General features: G+C 36.5%; 1 protein-coding gene across 1 annotated transcript in view; it reads right to left on the reverse strand.

Moving 5' to 3' along the window:
* PUDP (pseudouridine 5'-phosphatase) overlaps positions 1-24,512 on the reverse strand; it is a 60,830-nt gene that overhangs the window by 20,756 nt on the left and 15,562 nt on the right. The window contains exons 2-3 of the mRNA XM_058018288.1: positions 16,174-16,392; positions 4,393-4,622 (exon numbers count right to left, since the gene is read on the reverse strand). Of these exons, the coding sequence (XP_057874271.1) occupies positions 4,393-4,622; positions 16,174-16,392 (449 nt within the window). The remainder of the gene's footprint in view (positions 1-4,392; positions 4,623-16,173; positions 16,393-24,512) is intronic.

The following is a 24,512-nucleotide window of genomic DNA, read 5'->3' on the forward strand; positions in this document are numbered from 1 at the left end:
GAGATTATTTGTAACTATGGGATCAATTAATTAATTAGAAATGGAAGAAACTGCAAAGAAATAGTCTTTTAAATTAAGGGAATGATTTACATCACTTGGAACTTTTTAAATAGAACAGATTGATTCTTCATAAGAGAGTTATGACCATTTGTATTACTACAGTCTATCCCTCTGTTTAAAAAGTTTATATAAATGGATTTATTCGCTTTTAAACTACTACTAAGGTCCTTTATTTTACAGAAAAGCTATAAGCAAATCTACCAAAATACTGGAAAGAAATGCCTTAGCCTTCAATGCCCTAAAAAGGATGTTAATTAATCTGTGTGGTTTTAATGACAGAAACATATTGGAAATATGTATAAATGCTGGCATGTGGATGTCAGAAACCTCTGATTCAGAGCCATACCTAAAATAAATTTATTTGCATCCCATTTTTGTTATTATGAAACAAAACTTCTTCAAGATAGCATTGAGAAGTTGTATTTGATATATAAATATATATATGTATAAACTATAAAAATACACACAAATGGCTTGGTTACTATAACTCTTTTAAATCAAAATTTAATATTCTGGTATTTCAAATCCCCAAAGCATTATTTTAAATAATGTGAGCTCTGTAAATTATAGAGGAACAGAAAAATGTTGTTCAGCAAAAACTTTTTTTTTTCCCTTTATTTTTTTCTTCCCAGATCAAACCTGTGAAGTTAATCACTGAACCACAGGATGAGTGAGATTGGAAGGGCTCTCCAGAGCTCATCTGGTCCAACCTCCTCCATTGCACAAGACTGTGTCCAGACACACTTTGTGTATCTCACAACCTCCTGAACAACCTTTGCAAGTGCTTGGCCATCCTCACAGTAAAAAAAAAAAAGTGTTTCCTTGTGCTCAGTCTCCTGTGTGTGTCTGTGTCCCTTGCCTCAGGTTCCATCACTGGGCATTGCTGAAAAAAGTCTGCCTCCTTCTTCATTACAGTCTTTCTTCAGGTACTCATATGCATTAGTAAGATCCCATTGAGCATTCTCTCAATTCATCCACACCACTAAAGATGTTAAACAGGGCTGCAGCCAGTATTCACCCTCAGAGCACACCACTAGTCACTGGCACCCAGCTAGACTTGTGCCACTGATCACAACCCTCTGGGCCTGGCCACTGAGCCACTTTTCAAACCACCTCACTGTCTGCTCATCCACATCATGTGGGTGAGAGTGTCACAGGCACCACTGTAGCTCAGGCAGAAAACAGCCACTGCTCTCACCATGTGCACTAGGACAGTCACTTCATCAAAGTAGTTAAACAGGTTGTCAAGCATGACTTTCCTTTGGTGTAGCCATAATGACTACTCCTGATGGTTTGCTTATCCTCACTGTGCCTGGAAATGATTTTCAGGATAAGTTGTTCCATCATCTTTTTCCAGGGATTGGGATGAGGCTGAGAAGCCTGCAGCTCCATGGGTCATCCTTCTTGCCTGGCTTCAACACAGGAGTGACATTTGCTGTCTCCAGCCTTCGAGCACTTCTCCCAGTGGCCATATAGATCAAAAATTATGGAAAATGGTCTTTCAATAACATCTTCCAGATCTCTCTGCACTTGAGAGTGCATTCCATTAGGATCCCTGGATTTATTAATGTTCAGTTTGTTTAAGCATTCCCCGACCAGAATCCAAACAGAAATAACACTATGAAAAGTGTTTTTTAATCATCTAAATAAAATGTATGAAAAAGAACACAGTGTTTTGAACATTGTGGCCTGAAAGTTCTATAATATTCAAGAACACATCATTTCTACACATATAGTTTTCATACAAGTTGCATCTGTGCATTTAAGAGCAGAATTTGGAATATATTTAAAAATAAATTTTATTAAAATACAAAATTTCTAGTATTTAATTTTTAGATCATATTTTGATTATCTGGCTAATTTACTTACATGATTGCTTATATGAATGGGCTTATATTACTAGCATTGGATGTTCATATGATGCTTCATGTAGCACAAGATAGGAGACCTAGGTTGAATTTGCAGGCTGTATCTTTTTTTAAATTCCTGTGCTATCATTTTATCATTATGCTTATTAAGTTCCTAGTTAAGCAGAGACTGCAAATCAAAAGATCAACATCTAAGAAATTTCAAGATGGATATCTATGACATCCTTCAATGACAGTATAGCAGATATCATAGCCATTTATATACCACCTAAATACTGGTCTACTTGCAGAAGTATTCCTGCACAGCAATTGCCACTGGGTGATATGACACTACAGCTCAATTCTGGCTTTGGTTTTCTCTATGCCTACATTGTATTTTTTGCTAACAGCAGCAATAAAGTTTGGAAGCAAACTTGAAAGCTCTCACTTTCTCCCTGATAGTTGGTTTCACTGGGTATTTTGGTATGTACTAGGTTGTTCTAGCCAGCATCTCCAGTGAAAGTTCTCTGCAGGCACTCATCAAGCAAGCTCCAAGGTTTAAGAGTACATAAAGCTCCAAAGAACCTTATCTCAGCCTGGGATCGCTGTAAATCCAATCCAACTGAAAACATTCAAATAATATATAGCATAGACCTCTGAGCTCAAGCACTGCCTATGATGCTCTAACAGTCTGTTTTGCTTAAATCCAATTATTTGCTTATGCAGACATTAGCTTTACCTCCTGATACTTGGCTGCAGCCTTGCATGTTAATGATTGCTGGCATGAAATCCAAACCTGTAGCTCTATTAGTTCACTGCTTGGGACAAAACACTGCAGATGACACTATTACACTGCAACTGGTCACAAATGCTTTGGATAGTTTCACATGCACTGTTTTCACTTCCTTCCTCTTGGGAATTCTGTGCATTAGTAAATTTCCCACACTTCAACATTTGTGACATTTTCAGATGGAACAAAAAAAAAATTCAGCTGAATTATCTGCACTAAGGGAATCTGATGCTATAAACTTCTTACAAAGGAAAAAGATGGATTTAAACATCTATGCCCTTCTTCAAAGGAAAGTGAACAAAATTAAAAATACACAACTGTGACACTGATTGTCTAACATACCTTTAAAGTTTAAAAATATTTAGTGTAATACAGATGCTACTATTTCTTCATGGCTTTTTTTCAATGCTAACATAACTGAAGAATACAAGTATCTACACACTGTCACTGGTTCACTGGTTTTGTTGCTTTCTTTTGGTTTGTTTTCAAACTTTTTGATTGTTTTAAGTATTACTATCTTGTGGGTTTTCTGAAATAGAACCACAAAAACTAAGGGTTTTGGAAAAGCTGTCCTGCTCCTTCCATGAAATTATAGTTTAATTTGCCATTAACACAGATGACATTCAATTTCCTTGGTTATGTACATTTGGTGTACCATTTCTAAACATGTAAGCTTATAAAGGAAGTAGATTCACACATCAAGACAAATTGCAACAGAAAAAAAATCAAACCAAATCCCAAACCCAGTTTGGTTAACTCTGTTCAAAAGGAAATCACACTGCACCAAACTTAATTCACTTTGTATTCCCAGGCAATAAAAATACCATTTAGACTCTGGGTGAGAACTTGAAGTATGAAAGGTGAGGAATCTTACCTAATCATTCCATATGTATTTGTGTAGCCATTTTTTCCCAATAATTTTACTGAGAGAACAGTAATCACAGTCTAATCTACCTAATTTTTTTCCCTAAAATTATCATGCAACACATTTTTCTGCAGTAATGAAAATAACTCCAAAACTTACATTCAACTTGTGGCAGAGAAGAAGTGAGAAAAATATTCTAAGGATAAAGGCAATTTGATTTAAAATAAAAATGAAGACATTGTTTTAACTAACTCTCAGTGAAATTTTCTTCCCACAGATTTCTAATTCAGAATAGTTTGTAAAGTTATATATAAGACAGGAAAAATTAACACATCCACTATTTGAGAAAGAGTGCTCAAACTGATAGTTTTAAATTGGAAACAAGGACTATGATCTCAGAGATTTAGACTGCTAGTGGAAAGATATAGCTTCAGAAAAATATATGTCCTCATCACAAAGAACTATATTTAATGTTTTGACACTTAAGAGGTAAATCAGCCATGAATGTTTCCAAACTCTGAATAGTGAAGTTAAGCTTGTAGACTTATATATACAGAAGAAAATCATTACACTTTCCTATTACTGCATGCTACCATGTAACAAATCAGAGCAATCTGCATGACAAACTCTAAATCCCTGTCTTGGACAGCACAAACATCTTTGAAAATGAGGGTTGCTGATTTTAATAATGTTTATATAAATCTAAGTATCACATTAAAAAAACATTTCCAAATATAGCCCAAACAGAAAATTCCTAAATGTAATCTATGCCCTAAATTAATTAATTAACAGAAAATTCCTAAATTTAATTTGTGCCCTCTCCCTCTTACCTTCTCTGGTGGTGCAGGAGGTTCAAATCTCTTTGCACAAAGCAAAAATGGATCAGGATGCGGCTTGCCACGCTTCAACTCAGGATCCTCTCCCAACACAATGTGATGAAAAAGACTAAAGAAGTCTTTGTGTCTGCTTGTTTTTAGCTCAAATGATGCTACACCCGAGCTGGTAGCAACAGCTATGGGTATCTTGTGTTTGTGTAAATGATGGACCAGCTTACTGACTCCTGCAAGACAAATATACACATTTTAGTTTTTATAAATATCCATATAAATTGGTATACGTAGTAATGTCTACACCCAATTACAAAGCATTTAGCAATACTTCAACAATGCTGTCTTACTGAATGTGATAAGCCTATTTCAAATAGTCAGTGTAAAATAAAATTCTTGCTATATCTGAAATGTTCCTTCTACACTCAAAAATCATGGAACATTCTGTAAGCTATATACATATGTTTTCTGCTATCAAACAAAGCTTTTCTCAAAATCTGTCAAAAATGTGATTAATAACACTACATAATGAGACCCACTAGAAACTCATTAAGCAATTTCCCCACATCATGTAAGTTTATTAGTTAAAACTCTAAGAGTTTGAGAGAACATTTTTTCATATACAGTTATGTTCCTGGAAAAAAATAAATCAAAGAAGTATACTCCTCTCAGTGGATTACAGAGATTTAATTCCTGAAGTAGGTATCCAGCTGGCTCAAACCAGCCCATAAGAGAGCATAGTTTCTCTCTTTTGCAATTACTAAAGCAAGTAACACTGGGCAGAGGAGAGCAGCTGTCAGTCACAGTTGTTAATACCAGAGCTTTATCTATTGATGCTGTGAACCCAGAGTAATGAACACCTCAAGCCTAATGGGTAGAAATTTCAATCTGATCCAGTCTTCTAGGGAAGGTTAATGCAGCAAACAGTGAAAACACAACCAGACTGTGTAAGAGGGAAACATACTTTGTTATTCAGTGCAAGTTTTGAGCTTTCTCTGAAGGGTTTTTAATACTCCTTTGCTGAAGTATTCTAAATGCTGGATACCATTCCCAGACAAAACAATTAGTATTATCTAATAAAAAACAAGTGTGGATGTCTGGTCTTTATCAATTCCCAAGTGAAAATCCTCCATACATGTAAAATCATTTCAGCTGTGCTTTTTGGCATTAATCCCAACTGTACTGGACACAGGGTATTAGTTTCAGTTACTTTAAGTTCAAGTAGAGTCCAGTGGACTTTTGGCTCCTTGAAACAACTTGAGCACAATTCTACTTTCATTTTCCAACTACATTAATTCTTATCCTATTTTTCATGCCTCGTTATACAAAAATAATCTTATTCCTTTCCTCCTGATTCACTATCATCATTATGTCTGGTCTTCACTCCCTTAAACCATTCCTACTCTCTTAAACCATTTCACTCCCTTAAACCATTAAACCATTCCTACTCCTCCTTGGCCACCCCAGCCCCTTTGATTTGTACTTCCTTTGTGATCCAGCCATTCAATTCTATAAACAACCATGTTATCTGCCATACATTTTTCCCAGGTATAGTCATATGCCCAACTTTGAAAAGCTGTAAGTACTACTGATAACAAAGTGTGTAGATTAGTGAATAGGTGCAGTAACTAATCTATCTATCGGGAAATAGGACTTGTAGGTATGACTCTCTGCAGATTTCTCATTTTTTCTCCAGAATCGAATCAAACAATTAATAACTGGCATTTCCAGCTCCATGCTTGTATTTGAAGATGGCCTTCAAACTTTGAATACATGCACTTCTCTAATGTTAGACTTTGAGATGGACAGATATAACAAGCACTACTCTTCCTCTAAGGTCAATACATCAGCTATTTAAAAGCCTTCTTATGCTCCGCTAAGTGGTTATACTAAGCAAGTGCACTTTTTCCCAAATGATGCAACTATGTCCTTTCACTAAAATATGATGTTAAATACAAGCCAGCTTTGTATGCCAGATAGTTTATATCTTCATTCTGAATCATGCCAAGTAAGTCTATATTAAATTAATGGAAGCACTGATTCCTTAATGTAAAGCAGGAGTATAAATGTCTCTTCCCTAAAATAAAATGCATTCATTCTAAAGAATTTAATAAACTGGAACATTTAGCAAGGCTAGCATACATAAGTGCTGTAACATAAAGTAGTCCAAAGATTACACAAGCAGAAGACTCTTCCTATCTCCTACGCTTTTTCTATGATATGGTTAGTTTTCTCTCAAGTTGTGCTCTTTTCAAATAGCTAATTTTCTTCATTCCCACTGCATCACAGCTTCAGTTCATCTCTCACTGGGTATGCTTATTCTGTTTCTATTGGAGGTAGCCAGCCAGAGAGAAGCACTGTTGCAGAAAGGTTATTTCTCCAGGGCTCTCCCTTGTATTCCTCGAGCACATCATGATTTCAGTGTGTAAATGTGTCTGCATGTGTATTTGATTTCTCTTTTTGACTTCCCTCACAATAAGGGAGCTAAAATGCAGTTTTAGCTAATATCTCCAGAGAGAAAATATTTACATTATTCAGACAACATGCCCCTTAAAAAATTATTATTTGCACACATGTAAATAGAGCAAGATAGAAAAAAAATGCAAAGGGCAAATCAGCTTCCCACAAAAAAATTAAACTGCATTTGGAAGAATAGCTAGCATAACTTGACAAGCTCAGAACAATAGCAGCTGAAAGATATTTTAATTTCAGGTTTGCTTCCCTCTTTGTAAAAGCTATAGATCAGGAAAATCCATTTTTGTTTGCATCAATTACCACCAGCTTAGTTCTAGACACTTTGCCACCACATCAAATTACCGACAGAATTATTTTACTAATTCGGCATATAATTCTTCATTAAGAATATAATATCTTCCTTAGTATCTATTTTTTTTAAGAAATTATCAACAGAAGGGGAATTGAGGAACTGCTTTAAAGATCTGTAAGAAACTTCCCCTGGCAAATACTGTGTCATTACATCTTCTTTAGCTACAAAGATTTTTCAATGTACTGACAATCAAAACCAACCAAATGAAAACTCAATGGCTATGAAGAAGCATACTGAAAATTCCCATGATCTCCCTAACTTCTAATTTATTTATGGCACCATGTAAGGGATCATGGACCACCCATCCCAGAGGGACCATCTGCTAGACTTCTTGGGACTACCCTCCACCTCTCCTACTGAAAGCTTAGTAATAGAGAACAAGAATAAAAATTCAAGAAATGTCAAAAGAAATGAGGATCTCTGTTTTTCCAGCATAAGAATACACTCCAAATGTGGCACACAGGCAATAAATGTCTTATGCAGAACAACATAAATTCTTCAAGTAGTTATAAAAAATGAGGAAAAAATATCCCACATTGCTATGATTTATTTCCAAATGTACTCTTGTTTTTAGATAGCAAAAGAGGTAAATACTGTATCTTTACACTATCTCTTTAAATAAGAAGTTTTAGATCGAACCTTAATATATACTAACTACAACAGTTAAGTATTAGTGACTATTGCACAGAAAAGAATTGTAAGCTGAGTTTTGTTACAGAAGCTGCAAAGAAGGAGGATCAACTTTAAATGTCAGCATCTTTAAGACCCAATTAATCACAAATGTCAATGAAGTTATCAACTTTGAGGGAAAAAAGAAAACAAATTAAACAAACAGAAAGGAGCTATTTCTTCTGAGACCACAGACACATTTAAAAGAAAGAGATCGTCTCTTTTGTTCTGAAACTTGCACAAAAGTATGTACATTATTTTATTTTTTTGAAAAATGAACTTTTATCCCTCCATTAGACTCCAGATGTGGTGTTGTTTGCCTTAGATTCAGCTGATATCATGGTGACTGATACATTGGATCAACTGACAAACTAAAGATAAGACTTATACTGAACAACAAAACCCTTGAGCTAACCGCCACATTTTCCTTCTAATTGACTAATACTAGATGTTCACCAAGAGTTCAGGAAACCAAATAATGTTACACTAAAATGATCTAACGAGAATCCCTATCTAATTATTTACATGCTATTACAACACTGTTTTCTACATTATTCCTTTTAAGCTATTCAATTTTCTAATCAAATGACATTATTGATCATGAAGTGAAAATTAACAAGATGAAACTCCTGAAAGCTAACTCAAATTGATTGAAAGCAAAGGAAAATTTTATTTTCCTTTTAGCTTTATAAAAACATAATCTCTGTGTCTTGCACAATAGTTTAGAAGTTTTTGCTACATTTTTGCTACATTTTATTTTATATAATTTCAAATTTTTGTACCATGCCTTTTCTTGTATTTCTCTATCTGTGTACAAAACACTGTTCTTGTATCACTTCTGTATATACAGATTCAGATCTATTTCTTTTAAAATGCTTTCAGATAAAGAAGGAGAGACTATAAAGCTCTTCTGTTTTTTTCAAATATTTATCTCCAACCAAACTTTCACCTACGGAAATGTTACAGGAGTATAATGAGAATGTTTTTCAAGATAAACAAGAAAGTGATGTCCATGATAAACTGGGAAAACATGTGAAAGGAGGAAGAGAATTATACATACCACTTCTGGAAGGAACCCTAATTTCAGTTTCCTTTGTTCCCCAGCAGAACATCTCTTGTATTGCATATCAGCAAAATCTTACAAAAGGAAGGCCCTACAAAATCATGGCTCAAGCCTGTTACTTTGGTTAACTAGAAAAGGACTGTGTGAAAGTGACTCAGCTGAGTTAGGGGTAGAAAAACAAGTTATGCAATCATGATATGTTCACATCGTGGTGTATGGTGGTAGCTGATAACTGCTAACTGGACTAACTGCTCAAAAAGGCCTGGTTTTTGCAATAAAGCAGCTCTCCTTTGCACCTGCCTGGGGACTCTGTGTCACTAAGGACCCTCACTCACCTACACTGGTGTTTATATTTCTGCTTGCAGTTGATTTATTTGAAGGCATAACACCATCATACAGACAATCACACAGCAAGCTCTGACAGTACCTTAGCCTGAAAATCCACTGTTTGATGTCTTATACACAGAGCTGAAGTCCTACAGTCTTCCAGGTCCAGGAAAACATCTGGTTAGTGTACTGTTAGCACAGAGTGCAGGAGCACATAAATACTCAGACCTACACAGACAGCTCCCCTGTCTTCTCTAACATCTGAATCCTAAAGAGATGAACGTAAGCTATGTAAGGAAAATGTCCTTAAAAATGAACTTCACAAGACCTTTACTCAAGAAAGTATACATTGCAAGAAGGACCATAATAAGTTAAAAATCTAGAATTTATAAGGTAGATTCTATGAAACCTAAGCTTCAAAATTACATTACAGGGTCTCCTACATGGCTGAGAAGGCCTCAAATAAACAAGCAGTGTCATTTTCAGTGGCCTATCACAAACACCACAGTGTACTATACCCCTCTTGCCAGTGCTTAGTTCTTCCCTGACTGGCACCTAGGTACCAATTACATCTTATTTCTGATAAATAGTATTTTATCCACAATGCAATCCCAGAAAGAAAACCAAGAAATCAATAGGAAATAGAGAAATATCAAGTGTGTGTGTGTGTGTGTGTGTGTGTGTGTGTGTGTGTGTGTGTGTGTGTGTTGTTGTTGCTCCTAATTTATCTGAAAGCTGGCATTCTCTGCTAGGAAGGACATATACCAGACATATAGACATTTTCCCACCCTCAAACAAAATCCAAACAGCTCACAGGGCTTTCAGATCTGCCCCAACCACCAAGTGGTCAATGAAATCAGGTTATATTGTGAAATTTCCATAGATTCTGTGTTTCCTTCAGATGCAAGTGGAAGTTCATATTAAATTATTACAGAAAGCAAAAGGCTACATGTATGGAAATAATAAAAAAAAAATTAGCTAGGCTTAGGTTGATTATAGAAAATGTGTATTTTAAAAGTGATATGAAGATGACTTACTATGTTCAAAAGCTTCTCCACACTTTAATCAGCTTAATAAAAATACTACTTCTCATTTCACAGAATCACAGAATAAGCTGACTTGGAAGAGTTCCACAAGGATCGAGTCCAACAAGCTTACTCATGCAGGCCTCAATAGTTATGATTAAAGTAACAACTTTCAGGCTACCCATTGCTGCTAGGTATAAACTTTGACATAGTTTTGGAGACTACAAAAATACTTCAGAAAAAGTGAGGCATTTAGAAAATTTTAAAGATTGTCTTATCCCTCTTCCGAGGTAGTTACTAGTTATGTGGTAAGTGATCCAGTTACAATCCTGTGCTATGTTTGTCTGTATTTTATAATCACAATCATTTCATTGCTAGTCGATTTTCGTTGTTGAAAAGATACTCATTCTCCTTACTTAAATAAGTTTTGAAGACCACTTTTCTTTGTACTAGGTACTAACGAGTACTATTAGTCATATTTATTTTAATGTCAAAGGAAAGGTTTTATTTCCAAACTTTTTGCTAAGAAATGTGGTGGTTTGAAAAAACAGAGTATGGAAATACATTACGAAGTTGTTTTTAACAGAGAACAAGAACTGTATTTCGTGGGTAACCAGATCTCTCCTTATGTATATTTCATGTATACATGCTTATGCTTTCTTGGGAGGGGTAGTTGGGAGAGGTGTAAGTTATTTATTTATTTAATCTGACTTCTTACTCGCATTCAAAGACACAATTGTTTTTATTTTTATTTTCATATCATGTTTGACTAATCTGTTAATCTGCTACCTCTTTTATTCTGTTTCCCTTTTCCTTTGCTGATGTAGATGTATGGTTTGTTTCTCTTTCCTTACTACACTTTTGGAGCTTGTCTACTCCATGTAGCTCATGCTAATACAACTACACTTGCTAAGACTTGTAGCTGAGATGCAGCATATTCTGAAAGAAACAACATGGGCTACAGACTTTTTAAAAGAACACAATATTAATCAACAGATTTTCAGACCTGTGCACTGAAGTGTTTGTTGGAAGAACTGTACCGGTCACCATATCCTTTCCTCATGTAGTCTGTGCACAAATTCATACAATGTTTTGCATTGGAAAGGACTTTGAAGATCATCTAGCTCCAATCCCCTGCCATGTGTGGGCCAACTTTTGTTAGGTCCAGTTTGCTCCAAGCCCCATCCAGACTGTCCTTGAAAACTTTGGAACATTCACAGCTTCATCAGGCAATCTTTTCCAGTGCCCCACCACTCTCACAGAAAAGAATTTCTTCCTAATATCTAACCTAAACCTACTTCCTTCCAGTTTGAAGCCATTCCCCCTTGTCCTGTCACTACAAGCTCTTGTAAAAAGTCCTTGCCCAGATTTCTCATGAGATACTGAAAGGTGCTATCAGGTCTCCCTGAAGTCTTCTCTTCTCCAGGCTGAACAACCCCTATTCTCTCAGTCAGCCTTCAAGAAGAGATGCTTCATTCTTCTGATCAGATGATCACTTGTTCTCCTCTGAGCTCATTCCCACATGTGCACATCTTTCTCATGCTGGGTGCCCCACAGCTGGATGCAGCATTCCAGGTGGGGTCTCAAAAACAACAGAGTAGAATGGCAGAACCACCTCCCTTGACCCACTGGCCATGCTCCTTTGGATGCAGCCCAGTTCACAGTTGACTTTCTGGGATGCGAGCACATGTTGCCAGCTTATGTCGAACTTCTTGTCAATCAATACCCCCAAGCCTCTCTTGTTAGGGCTGCTTTCAATCCATTCCCTTCCCTGTCTGTATTGGTGCTTGGGATTACTTCAGCTCAGGCACAGGACCTTGCACTTGCCCTTATTGACCTTCATGAGCTTTTCCTCGACACACCTCTCAAGTCTGTCCAAGTCCCTCTGGATGGCACTCCTTCCCTTCAGCATGCTTACTGGGACAAAAATCATCAGCAAATCTGCTAAGGGTGCAATCAATCCCACTGTCCATGTTGCCAAAAAAAAAGTTAAATGGCAATGGTCAAATACAACTTTGGCTTGTCTCACATTCAGTACTCCTACACCTACATCTATCACAGCATTGCTCTTCATTCACCACTGTGTAGATACGGTTACTTTTCTACTCACACTAAGCAGCCCAAGAACAGAGGACACCTGACCTCTGTGCCTAAATCAAGGCTCTTTAGACACAGATATTCAAGTCCACTTCATTTTACTGTAATGTTGCACAAAACAAGCTGTTCAAGAGTGTTTGGTGTATATCTTGAAGAAAAGATTTACTGCTGACAGAAAGACTAAAGGAAACCAAAGTGGTCCATGCAGTGTTTAAATTAACTGTGCACACATTATGTGTGTCTTGATGATTTATGTCCACTTGTACACAAACAGAAATCTCAAGGATATATATAGCTTGTGTATTAAAAAGACCACCCCTTTTTCCCAAAATCATTTACAGTTCCCACACTGAATGTGATATGTGGATATATGAAATCTTTTCAAGATTTCATCACTTTCTTTAATCAAAGAAAAGTTAACATTTGCACTCAGCTTTGTCACATTGATTAGATTTCTAACCAATTCAATGATAAGGAAATCCTTAAGTTCACAAAAACAAATCTATGGCAAGAAACCCCAGCAGCCTCTGAACACTAAGAGCACTCAGCAAAACAAAACAACCTCACTTAGAAAAAGAAGATATTGTTTGTTAACTTAAGTAATAAAATTATTTTAAAATATTTTTATGAAGTCTGGTGTGCTACAACAATGGCAAGCCCTTCACCGACGCTATTAATTTTATACGCTTGCTCTCAATCCTCAGGTGAAGTCAGGATTGCTGCTGTGAAGGTGACAGTGTGACAGAGATGGGGTTATCCATGGCTTGGTTTAATTGCCAAGAATGCTTTAAACTGGTCAGCCCTGAACAGGCAGTTGGACTAGATGACATTTGTTGGTCCCTTCCAATTGAAAAAGTTCTGTTCTGTTCTGTTCTATTCTATTCTATTCTATTCTATTCTATTCTATTCTATTCTATTCTATTCTAATTTCTGAATCTCATCAAAGTATGGAAACACAACTCTCAGATCAACCTGCTTCTTTCTTTGTTATGACATACTGTTTAAAAATGCTTATTGCAATGGTATGGCATCCTTTCTTAACCTTCAAAAGTGGAGGTGGAAACTACCAGCCTACCCCCTCATTTTGGAAGGCCATGACTATTAAGAAGGAATTTTGTCTTCTCATCTTATTTCTCCCTAAAAAGTATCAGAGAACCTTCTGGTTGGAGAGACTTCTTATTCATCAAATCATTACTCTCATTTGAATCTGGACATACTGACACATGCATGACCATAGAAGGAACATAAATATTAATTTTTACATAATTTAAAACCTCTATCAACTGTGTTGCTGATTTCCTGTCAAAAACATGTTTGGGATGCAGTCCCGTAGGACTGCACCTGGCACTAAGAAGGAAAAAAACTCTATCTCAGTCAGAACCAGGACAAGTTCGTAACTTGTCAGATGAAGAACTGCTTTGCCAATTAAATTTTCATTCAACTTCCACACTATCCTTAGCCATCTCTGACATACCTTTACTTGATTTAGGAATTTACAGCACTACCATCTTTGGCAAGATCATGTGCATAGCTCATCCAGAAACAAGTGCCACTTTGTTTGAGCCACTTTTTCAAACATCATTGGCCACTGCTTAACAGTGCTTTCCACCAAATCAAATTTCAATCCAATTTTTTTTCACAACTTTTAGAAACAGTTTGAAAAATAAAATGTCATCTGTTTATCAACTGTCAAAAGATGACCAGAGACACAGCACTTTAGAGTACTCTTACACCATGAATATGACAATTAACTTTCACTTTCCTGTATTTACCTGTAACCATCTAAAACATCAGTTCAGTCAGAGAACAATGGTAAACTCAAACATTACCACAATCTTACATCTTGCACAACATTCAAGAAGCCCATTCTTAATTCAACAGCATTGAGTGACTGTAGAATAAATCCACAATCCATTAATAAACATCCTCAGAAGACACAAAAAGACAGAATTGGATTAAAAAATCTGGTTAACTGGATAACAGTTTTTAAAGAAACTGAATAGTAAGCAGCTGCAGACATTTTCCCCTTAGCTTATCAGCTGTCATCATCCTGGTTTCCCAAAATTCATGGCAATTCAGCTTGCATCCTAGTTCACATAAATTCTACTTTAGAATATGGACTGAAAAAAGTTATCATGTGTATTTTGTTAAACTGAAAAATAATCAGTTGAACAATTTTGGTAATGATGAAAATGTTTACTTCTTCTCCTAGTACAAATTTGGCTTGTTTCATCCATAATAGTCCAGCTTTAGTGAGGACAAAATTCACTTCTTGAAGGCAGGAACAGTAGAAAACTTCATGTTTCCTTTGGTTAATCTGTTCCATCACCTTTCTAACTCTGTTCAAGCCAAGTCAGCCAGATTATCTGACAGTCTTCAGCAGTCATGGAATATCTCCTCTGTGCTACCCAACATTTTACCGAGTTTGTTCATCTGGTATTTTCTAAACCCATACCAGGTTTTTTTGTTTGGCTTGAAAAATATATATTTGAAAAATCAGTCCCAGAATCTTGAGATGAAAACCAAAAAAACCCACATCAATGAAAACTTTCTTGTTTTCTGGGAAGTTTAACTAGGCTTACAGTGTCAGGTGGATGTATAAGTGAGAGAGATGCAATTTGAAAAATCTTGCCTATAAAAGACATTAGAGAGATAACTAAGTGAGAACTAAGTTAGACACAAAATATACTGAAGCTTTTTAAGCTGCTGAAAAAAATCGCACTTTTTATTTTTGCTACTTGTTACTTACTCCTAACATATCACATATTTTTAATTTTCATCTTCTTAATGCATTATAAAACTAGGTATAAAACAGTTGCTCTAAAAATTAAAATATTAATGTGTTGTAGAAATTGTCAGAACAAATGAGTACACATTCAAAGAGAAAAAATAACTGTTAAACATGTACAGTGACATGCAGTTATTTCACTTCTAATACCTTTTTTATAGTCCTTCTGGTTTTGTTTTTTTTTTTACCATCATAAATTATTGATACTTGCTCCATAAATTGTAACACTGTATATAAAGTTATCAGCAATCCTAGCTTTAGGTCCTGATAGTGTTTCATGGCTGATGATTTCTCTCTAAGCATTTCAAATCTAAATGTAATTCAATACAGAAGAATGCATTCACGTTACAGGTAAGATTGGTCCTCTTGCTTATCTTGAGTTACCTCGTTGAAGTTACTCATTTGAGCATCCTACATAATCACTGGTAAAAGACATATCCTCAGAAGGTAAGGAAATTCCCCTGTCTTAGGATAACCTGAAAAACCCTCCTTCTCCACTGAGACACTCAGACACAGTATTTGAATTACAATTTTTGGGTTAGGTGAGATTAATTCCAACATAAAGAACCCATGGGCACACATACTTTTGTATGTGCAGGCAAACGCATCTATGCTTAACAAAGTCAGATTGTGCTCATAGCCATGTAAAACACAGCTGACAAAAAAAGTTACAAAAAATGTCTAGATGTCTAGTTTACCAAACAGAATTCATACATATATATCTAGTCTTTATTGTTCTTTTAAAACATGAAAAAAAGCTTTTCTCCAAGTAAGCAGGGCAAAAAAAAAATTCTGTCAACTTTAATAGGTAAAATATTCTTTTTTAAACAGGTAAGTAAACGGTAAATTTAGTAAATTTTCTAAAACAAGAGCAATGAAACATCATTTGTAAGAATGACTGCTTTTTAAAGGCAGATTATAGACTTCTACCTTGATTAGCATTTAAATAATTCCATAACGAGCTTATAAGTGCTGCAAGGAAACATACCTGGCATCAACCCAGAAGTATGGAATATCTTCTCCAGCATCGACTGACTTTCCTTGAATAACTCTTCTTTGGTTATTGGAAGATCTAGATGTTCTCGAATAATCCCTGCTGCTTCTGGGGCTTGTCTACCTAGAACCAAGGATTTCACATCCCAGGTGTAGCTCTTTCCATAACGCCTACAGATCTCGTCATACACTTTTGTATAGAGAATCTCAGTATCTGAAATAAAAAGAAAAAAAGAAATTTAAACCTATGTACAAACAAGTGGGCAGCTGGTCTTGCTAAGAGACCACATAAAAGGTCAGAGCATGAACTGCCAGGAGCCAGAGGGCATGGAGCAGAGTGGATAAAATGCCTCTTTATTTGCAGGAGGGAACCAAGGCTTCTCCCATCATCTCAAAGCTATCCAAGTTTTTCAAGCAGTAGTTTCTGCATTAAGAAAATGTATCTTAGGGTGTCAACAAATAACTATCTGGATCTTGTCTTTCATCATCTTTCTTCACTATCCAAGTTGGCAAGCAGTGTCTTAATTTAAATACTCTATGTATGCTTTTAATGAGAAAGAAAAGAAAGGAAGGAAGGAAATCTGGTACTGTGGGGGGATGCCATTATATCTGCCATGTAAATTGAAAAAAGAAAAAATATTTAATTATTTAGGAGTGTCTTTGAGAGGAAGCTTCTAAGTGCCTTCAAAGACATTATGGTCATTATAACAGAGCTGCTGGCACCACTGCATTTACAAGAGATTACTCAAGCAAAACATACTCACTTGTATTTCCAGTGGGTTTCAGACAAGATCAAACTTCAGATTGAATTTTGGCAGTGATACTATCAGCTTATATCTCAAAGGTGGTTTTAGGTTTAAAGCTATTTTTTTTAAATACAAACAAACAATTAATCCTTTCCTTCCCTCCTCCCCCTACAAATTTTTGAAAAAGGTCTTTAACATTGAATTTAACACTAATATGGGGATTACATGTCCTTCCAGCTCTTGTCTTCATTTCAGCAAAGATCTCAAACACTGCCTTCTGTATCTCTAAAGATATGTCTATTATCACCACTATAGAAATAAAAGGCAAAAGCAAGGAAAGAAGTTGCTCTTATGAGATTTATTTAGAGAAACTAGGGACTTCGCTTATCAACATATCCTTTGTCATGTAAAATATTTTTAATGGAGATAATAAAATAGTGAAATTATTAAAGTGGATATTGTGTCACTTTCTGAGTACATAGGAATTGTGCAGGAGTGATTAAATGTTAAGCTTTAACAAAGATACTATGAAGAACACAGGCTGAAGAAAGAAGCACAGAGCCTACGACTACAACAGATGCCAAGACCTTCCCTGCAGTCTGACAAACACTCCCTACTTCACCACAGTAATGTCGTCCTGAGATCAGCAGACGAGTCTCATCTGAAAGCAAATAGGAAACACAGGGGCCATTTCACCATCATGTGAACCCACAGGATGCAGAATAGATTCTCTGCCACCTGTCAGAGTGCTCTAGTCCATGTCTCCTCGCAGCAGCTACAGGGATATTGGGCCAAAAGACCAGATGAAGACCCAACATACTTGTCTGGGAAGTTTAACGGAGCACCAAGGGGTTCACGAAAAACTCTGTGCTGAAAAATAGAGGTAAAAAAAACTGTACTACTCTTTGTAAATGCCCCTCAAACACCTACACATAAAGGAAAAAAAATACAAGGAATCCTGGAGATCCCTAAAACACACAGGAAAGGTACCACAACATAAACACAGGCAAATGGGCTCTGAAAAGTGCTGAGCTGGCTGACACAAGAAAGGAGAAAAGAAAAGAGAACAATAACAAAAATTTCTCAGTTTTGCTTGAAAATGCCAGCTGGTACTCTCTGCAAGCTAGAAATGTAAATTAAGAATACAATTTTTTAAATTCACAGCTCTCACGTTCCTTTTTTTTTTTTTAAATAAACTAGTTTTTCTCCTGTATCTCAGACTCACCAGGTGAAGGGCATAAAATTCTTAACCTAAGTTTAAATTTGAAAGTGAAAATCAATCCTCATCCTATTAAATAGTACAAACTAAGCAGAATTAAAACAAAGCAAGGATACAAAAAATATTAGAATATGAAAATTTTCCAATGGGTCTCTACAATAATTACATGTTAATCTATTTGAACTGAAAGGTTCAACTTTATTGCTTAATATACTACTTTAATAGTGTCCTACATTTTCAATATTACATAGCTGACTTGTGAATGAAATTTTATTTATTTTCCTTAAAAAAATCAACATTATTTTAACTTTCATGAGTAGATGACAAAAGCATGGATGTTGGCATTTTACTTGCTGAAATAGGAATGGTTCACTACAGCACACAAATCAAACCTGAAATCTAAAGGAAAAATATTATGTACACATGCAGTGTACATAATCCAACTGGAATCTGAGAAGATCACTGCTGATAAAGCTGCATTTCTATATGCATGTATAACAGAAAAGGACACGATTCTTTTGATTGAAGACAAAGGAAGATCTATATGTTTCCCTAGTAATTAATGAGCATTACACGAATACTAAATAATGATATAACTTCAAGATTTCTTATTCCTATTGGAAAGGAGCAATCTCAAAAAAAAAAAAAAGGCAGGCTAGCTTTTTCACCATTGTAACAAGAAAGAAACCATTCACAGTTCAAAGGATTGAGCAGAGTTTAAATATATCATATGATAAATTTAAATATATCATATGATATATATCATATCATATCATCAAATTTCATACTGCTATAAATCTACTATACAAAACAAATTATATCTAGCTCCCACACATGAATAAAATCCATTGGTGAAATGACACAAGCAAGAAGAATTAGAAGTTCAACTCAAGTGCCTAATTGCAAGCACCTACTGGTAATTACTCTGGTATGTCCAGGACATCCACACACATCTAATGTTCAAAAGGTAATTTGGGCACAACTCACACTTAATGGCATAAGCAGTCACATGATGCCCTACAGAATCCCAAGTGTTTCACACTCACACATTTCAGCAAGTGAATCCAGCCCCAGCTGCTAGCCTCCATCAAGAATAAACTGAGAACACAACTGGGCATATGTAGCAGTGGCCTGTTCTAATAGTGGAAAGGAGAAGCAAGAATTCTTAGCTCCTGCAGCTTTGAGTAAATGCATAAGTTTTCAAAATATTCTTTTTATCTTTAGCTCTCATCTCTTGAAATATCTTTTATGTGGACATTATCAGCACAATGTACTGTCCATCTGCTTGCTACATTTCACTGGGAATGAGTAATATTCATTCCCTAGTCACATATCATCTTCTAGTCATTTTTATAGTGACCCTTCTTCAATATAAAAGCACAGTCAGCTCCACTGGTGTTGTTTAGAGTGTGTAAAAGCCAGCCACAATAAATACAAATAAAGTGACCAAAATGACAGAGGCACTGGATTACTCAATTTGTAATCTGGCACAAAAATATGCTGACATGTACTCAGGAAGTCCCGCAGGTCACTTGGAAACACACCACAGTGGAGTGCATGATCTGCTCGAATCACTGCAGAGTCTCAATTAGATGTGCAGATCTACCTAGGCTGGGGGTACAGCAAACATCAAAACAGTATGTAAGCCTTATGTTTATCACTTAGACATAAAGACAGTTTAAGACAGAAAATTGTAACTTCATGAATACAGAACTTAATTTTTTTAGAAGGTTATATATCTTCTAATTGAATGTTATGTTATTGTTCTTCTAAAATAATCTCTAGTTTAGCAAGTAGATGAGATTAGTAGGCATGAAACCTCCTTTAAGCCATAGCTCATTTTAATCACTATTTATGAGTTCTTTGTTTGAATAACCCATCTTTCTAAATAAACCCTCTATAGCAGACAACTGTCTTGCAATTTGTGTCAAAGGGTCAGTTATGCACTTCCCCCTCAATATTTTTCCATTCACACTTTCATTACTATGAACGCTAGTTTAAAAATGCATGACTATGGTCACCCATGATGGCTAAAAGGAAAAAAAAACCCAGCAATTTTACAACTGACCTCAAAATCACTTACAGCAGCCTAGCAAAAGTAGGGATGAGGAAAGCAGGCAACAGAAATTACTTTTTGCATAATAGTCTAACTGCTAGAGCACTAGCTCAGAAAACAAAACTCCGTCCTTCAATTAATCCTAAGGCCCTAAGGCTGTTTTTCTAACATACCCTGACATTTTTTATGCTATTATGTTATGTGCATATAAACACTTGCATACAGATAAACCATTTATATGCTTGTACATATATATATATATACACACACACACATTTATATATAAAAACTAAAAGCATACAGGCCTTTATTTCATATATTTACTTCTATATGGTGTATGTATAGAACTGTGTTTTACAGGCAAAAGTGTCCTTTAAAGAATGGAACTCAGGATGAGTACTAGCCAATGAATACAAATCAACCTCTTGACTAAAGGGCTCGTTAAGGGAATGTGGTTCAAAATGCTTAGCTTTGAAAGTACACAAGGAAATGTTCCATTCTTTACTGAAGTATTTCCCCATTCCTCCCATGAACTTGTTTAGGAATAAAAATGAAATCTAAATTTATCATCTTAGACATACCCACTTCACTGCCACAGCAGGAAATAAGCTCTGGTTTCACACATGCTCAAATGAAACATTTGGGCCATGCCTAAATGTCAAGGCTGATGTACCCAACCAGGCAAAGTGAACCCAAAGGCAGTCTGGACCACCAAACCAAGGGAAATGCTGCTGACATATTCATGTCTTGTACCTTTCCTCTCTCATAACCAGTACCATTTAAATTCATCTTACTGCTCCCTGGAAGTTAAAGGAAGGTGAAGTATCTATTAAAATAAACATCAAGCACCAAATAATGGCTACTTCAAAATCATAAGCTACTTACAAAGAACAAGTTATTTAGTAAACCATTTTACATATTGATAAACCATAACTTCTAAAGATACAGGAAAAAAAATAAATGCTGAAAATTAAAATTACTGCTTCCAATTTAACTGAGTAATGATTTGTAAACCATTACATTTTTGATTAGCACTTAGAAAAACTCACTGAAAATATCCATTATTCATTTTAGTAAGGAAAAGGTATAAGACTATTCTGGAGCTTTAATTTTTGCAAACCTACTTCTTATTTTCTCTTGTAACTGAATGTTAATACAAGTACACTCCAAGGTAGACAAAGATGTTGCATTGTGATTACTTTATTAGGTCCAGAGAAACATGTTGCTACTGGCTAATTCAGTGCTGTCAGTCTGTTTGTCCTTCTCTGAGAGATCCTACCATGAATTCAAGTTACTGCTAACAGGTTTAAAAAGGAAGTAAATTTGATTCTCAAACAACAGCAGCTGTATGAAACTGGAAACTGTTCCCAAATGAGTATTTCCCCCTGTGGGCTTATATTAGCAGAATTTTTCAATAGCAGCTACAGAGGAAGCCAATTTCTCATTTTATATGCAGAGAAACATGGTACTTCTATGGGGAGAGGAAGAAACTTCTGAACAAATTCAGAAGGCTTTTAGTTTTCATTAATACAGCAGACATATCTTAATGCTATCTTGTATTCATATATACACTTTATCCTTCTTTTTTAATGCCACAGGGAAGTGAAAGAAATAGTTCACAAATAAAGCATGCAAACTTTTTCGATGGGGAGCTGTAAACAATACTCTGGCACCAATGCAAAACAACACATGAAAACGTAAAGAAATCTGTATTTCAATTCCAGAGCACGAGGGATTCAAACTTTGAAATACAAGGGCAATATACATGACTTACTACAAAACATTCTAAAAATGTACTTATTAAGCATCATATATGTGACAGCATCTCATTAGTTTAAAAATAGAAAAGTTATTGATTCATAGAAACTGCCTGATATGCTTTCTTAGGCTCTCTTAACCATTAAAGACAGAACTATGCAAACATCAGTTGATATGATGCCTGCAAAGCCCTGTCTGTTGGGTGGAAATCTACACTTTACAGAGACACGGCTTCTTAAAATGTGTATGGGGAGACTCAAGTCAGGCAACAGTTTTACTATCATTACTATATGAGCTACTATACCATGGAAATTTATACAAGCAATGTTCTCAACCAGAGGAGCAATTACCAGCTCTGAACACCCTATCAGCTTACAGCATATTCACAAGGAAGTTAGCCTTTCACCAAGGGGCTACCTCCTCTTCTTGAGATGTTGCTGAAAACACAGAGCAGCAGTCCACTGGCCCAAGGAATGCAAAACAAGGTTTAAAAAGTTGTTTTGAAACTAGATGCTCCAAGGAACTTGTATAAAACCACTCCCCCACAAGGTAGATGAAACCAGAAGGGTCACTGTGTTATCAAAGTCAGCAGAATAATAGCTAATTGTATCTTCTTAATTAAGAATCTAGTGGGTTGGCCCTGGTTGGGCCAGGTACTCAGCCAGGTCCCAAGCTACTCTGTCATTCTCCTCCTCCTCAGTTGGACAAGGGAACGAAAATATAACAAAAGATTCACGGGTTGAGATGAGGGTAGGGAGAGATGACCCACCAGTTACCATCACAGGCAAAACACACACAATTTGGAGAAATTATATCTGAAAAGGGGAATAAGAAATAACACCAAATTTTAAAAAACCTTCCTTTACACCCATCCCATCCTCCTGGGCTTAGCTTTAATCCTAAATTCTCTACCTCCTCTCCTGCAGCAGCACAGGTGAAAGAGAAGAAGGGCTGTGATCAGTTCATCACACATCTCTGCTTCTCCTTCCTTGTTGTAGTGCGTTTGGTTATTTTGTTTAATTGCTCCCCCATTTGAGGTATTGCTCCCCCTATTTTGTGTAAAATGGTTCTGCCCTCCCCAGTTTTCCCGCCACAGCCCTGCCAGTTATGTTGTTCCTTTAGCAACCCTTGCTACGTGTATTGTCAATCTTTTAGGTTATATAATTCCTCCTCCCCCTTTTTCCCTTATATGTATACTTTTTCTCCTCCCTGGGTCCAGTCAATCACCCCCCCCACTCCACCTAGGGTTCCAGAAGCTTCTCCTCTTTGGGGGTTGTGGTTGGCTGTGGTCCCGGGACCCCTCCCATACCTGGTATCTATTGGGTTCTCCACTATGTCATTTGTGTTAAGTTCATCCCCTCTCCTCCCTCTATTGGTCTTTTGTAAACCCCTCCCTTATCTGCCCCTGCCCTTGATAACCCTACTCCCGACTCCATTTTGGGGTCATTCCCTGGTTGGCATTGTGGGCTTTCTAATAAACCTGTTTAGCCCCCCCAGCGAGTGTCCAGCTCCTTCCTTCTCGTTGTTTAGCAGTGATCCAGTCCGCAGCCAGCACAGCCCGAGGCCTTACGATGCCGAGGGGTGCTGGCAGACCCTGCAGCTGGGTGTCGGCCTTAACCTCAGCTAGCCGGACTCTGACCTTGAAGGCCAGATACACCTCGCTGCACTTCCTCTGCAGGAGTAGAACCCCTCCAGCACCTGGAGCACGTCCTCCCCCTCCTTCTTCACCAACCTCGATGCCTGCAGGCCTGTTTCTCTCAGATATTCTAGCTCTTCTGCCCTGGCTGCTGTTTTTCAGCAGGTGTTCCTCACCTTATTAAATCTGTTATCCCAGAAGTGCTTTCGCTGTTACTAATGAGCTCAGCCTTGGCCAGAGGCAGGTCTTTCTTGGATCTGGCTGGCATTGGCTCTGTTGGACATCAGGGAAGCTTCTGGCATCTTCTCACAGAAGCCACTCCTGTAGCCCACCCTTCCACGCAACTCCTCTGCTACCAAAACCTTGCACACAAAGCCAAATACAAATACATACTTTCTCTGGGAAGAGCTATCTATAGGAAACATAACCTTCCTTAAACAGATACCAAAGCTGTTCTGTTTAACTCACAACCTAAAAGAGCAGAAATGGAAAAAAAAAAAAGTTGTGAAATGGAAAAGGGTCAGGAAACTTTATTCCTTCCTCAAAAAGAAACACAACATGAGGCCATAGGGAAAATTCTCTTCAGCATGTCACAGGTCTCTCCTAATACTAATTTCCTTACTCTCAAAACACTTTCATCTTTCTAAGAATATATGCATATATTCTCAAAAGAGATTATATATGCATACATATATATGTATATAAAGACTTGATCAAGCTGCAAATTCAAGATGTTTGACTTTCAGTGCTACATGTTTCTAAATCACTTTCTGTAATACTGCCAAAATGTCTGTTTCCTCAATAGTGGAAACATTTTAAAAAACAGAGTAGCTTCAATAGGAAAAAAAAAAAACCACATTATATTTCTACTGTGGCCTTGGACAATGTTCTAAATTTAATGGTGGCAATGTGTCAAACA

The sequence above is a fragment of the Melospiza georgiana genome, chromosome 2 (assembly GCF_028018845.1).
Source record: "Melospiza georgiana isolate bMelGeo1 chromosome 2, bMelGeo1.pri, whole genome shotgun sequence".
Classification (NCBI taxonomy): Eukaryota; Metazoa; Chordata; class Aves; order Passeriformes; family Passerellidae; genus Melospiza; species Melospiza georgiana.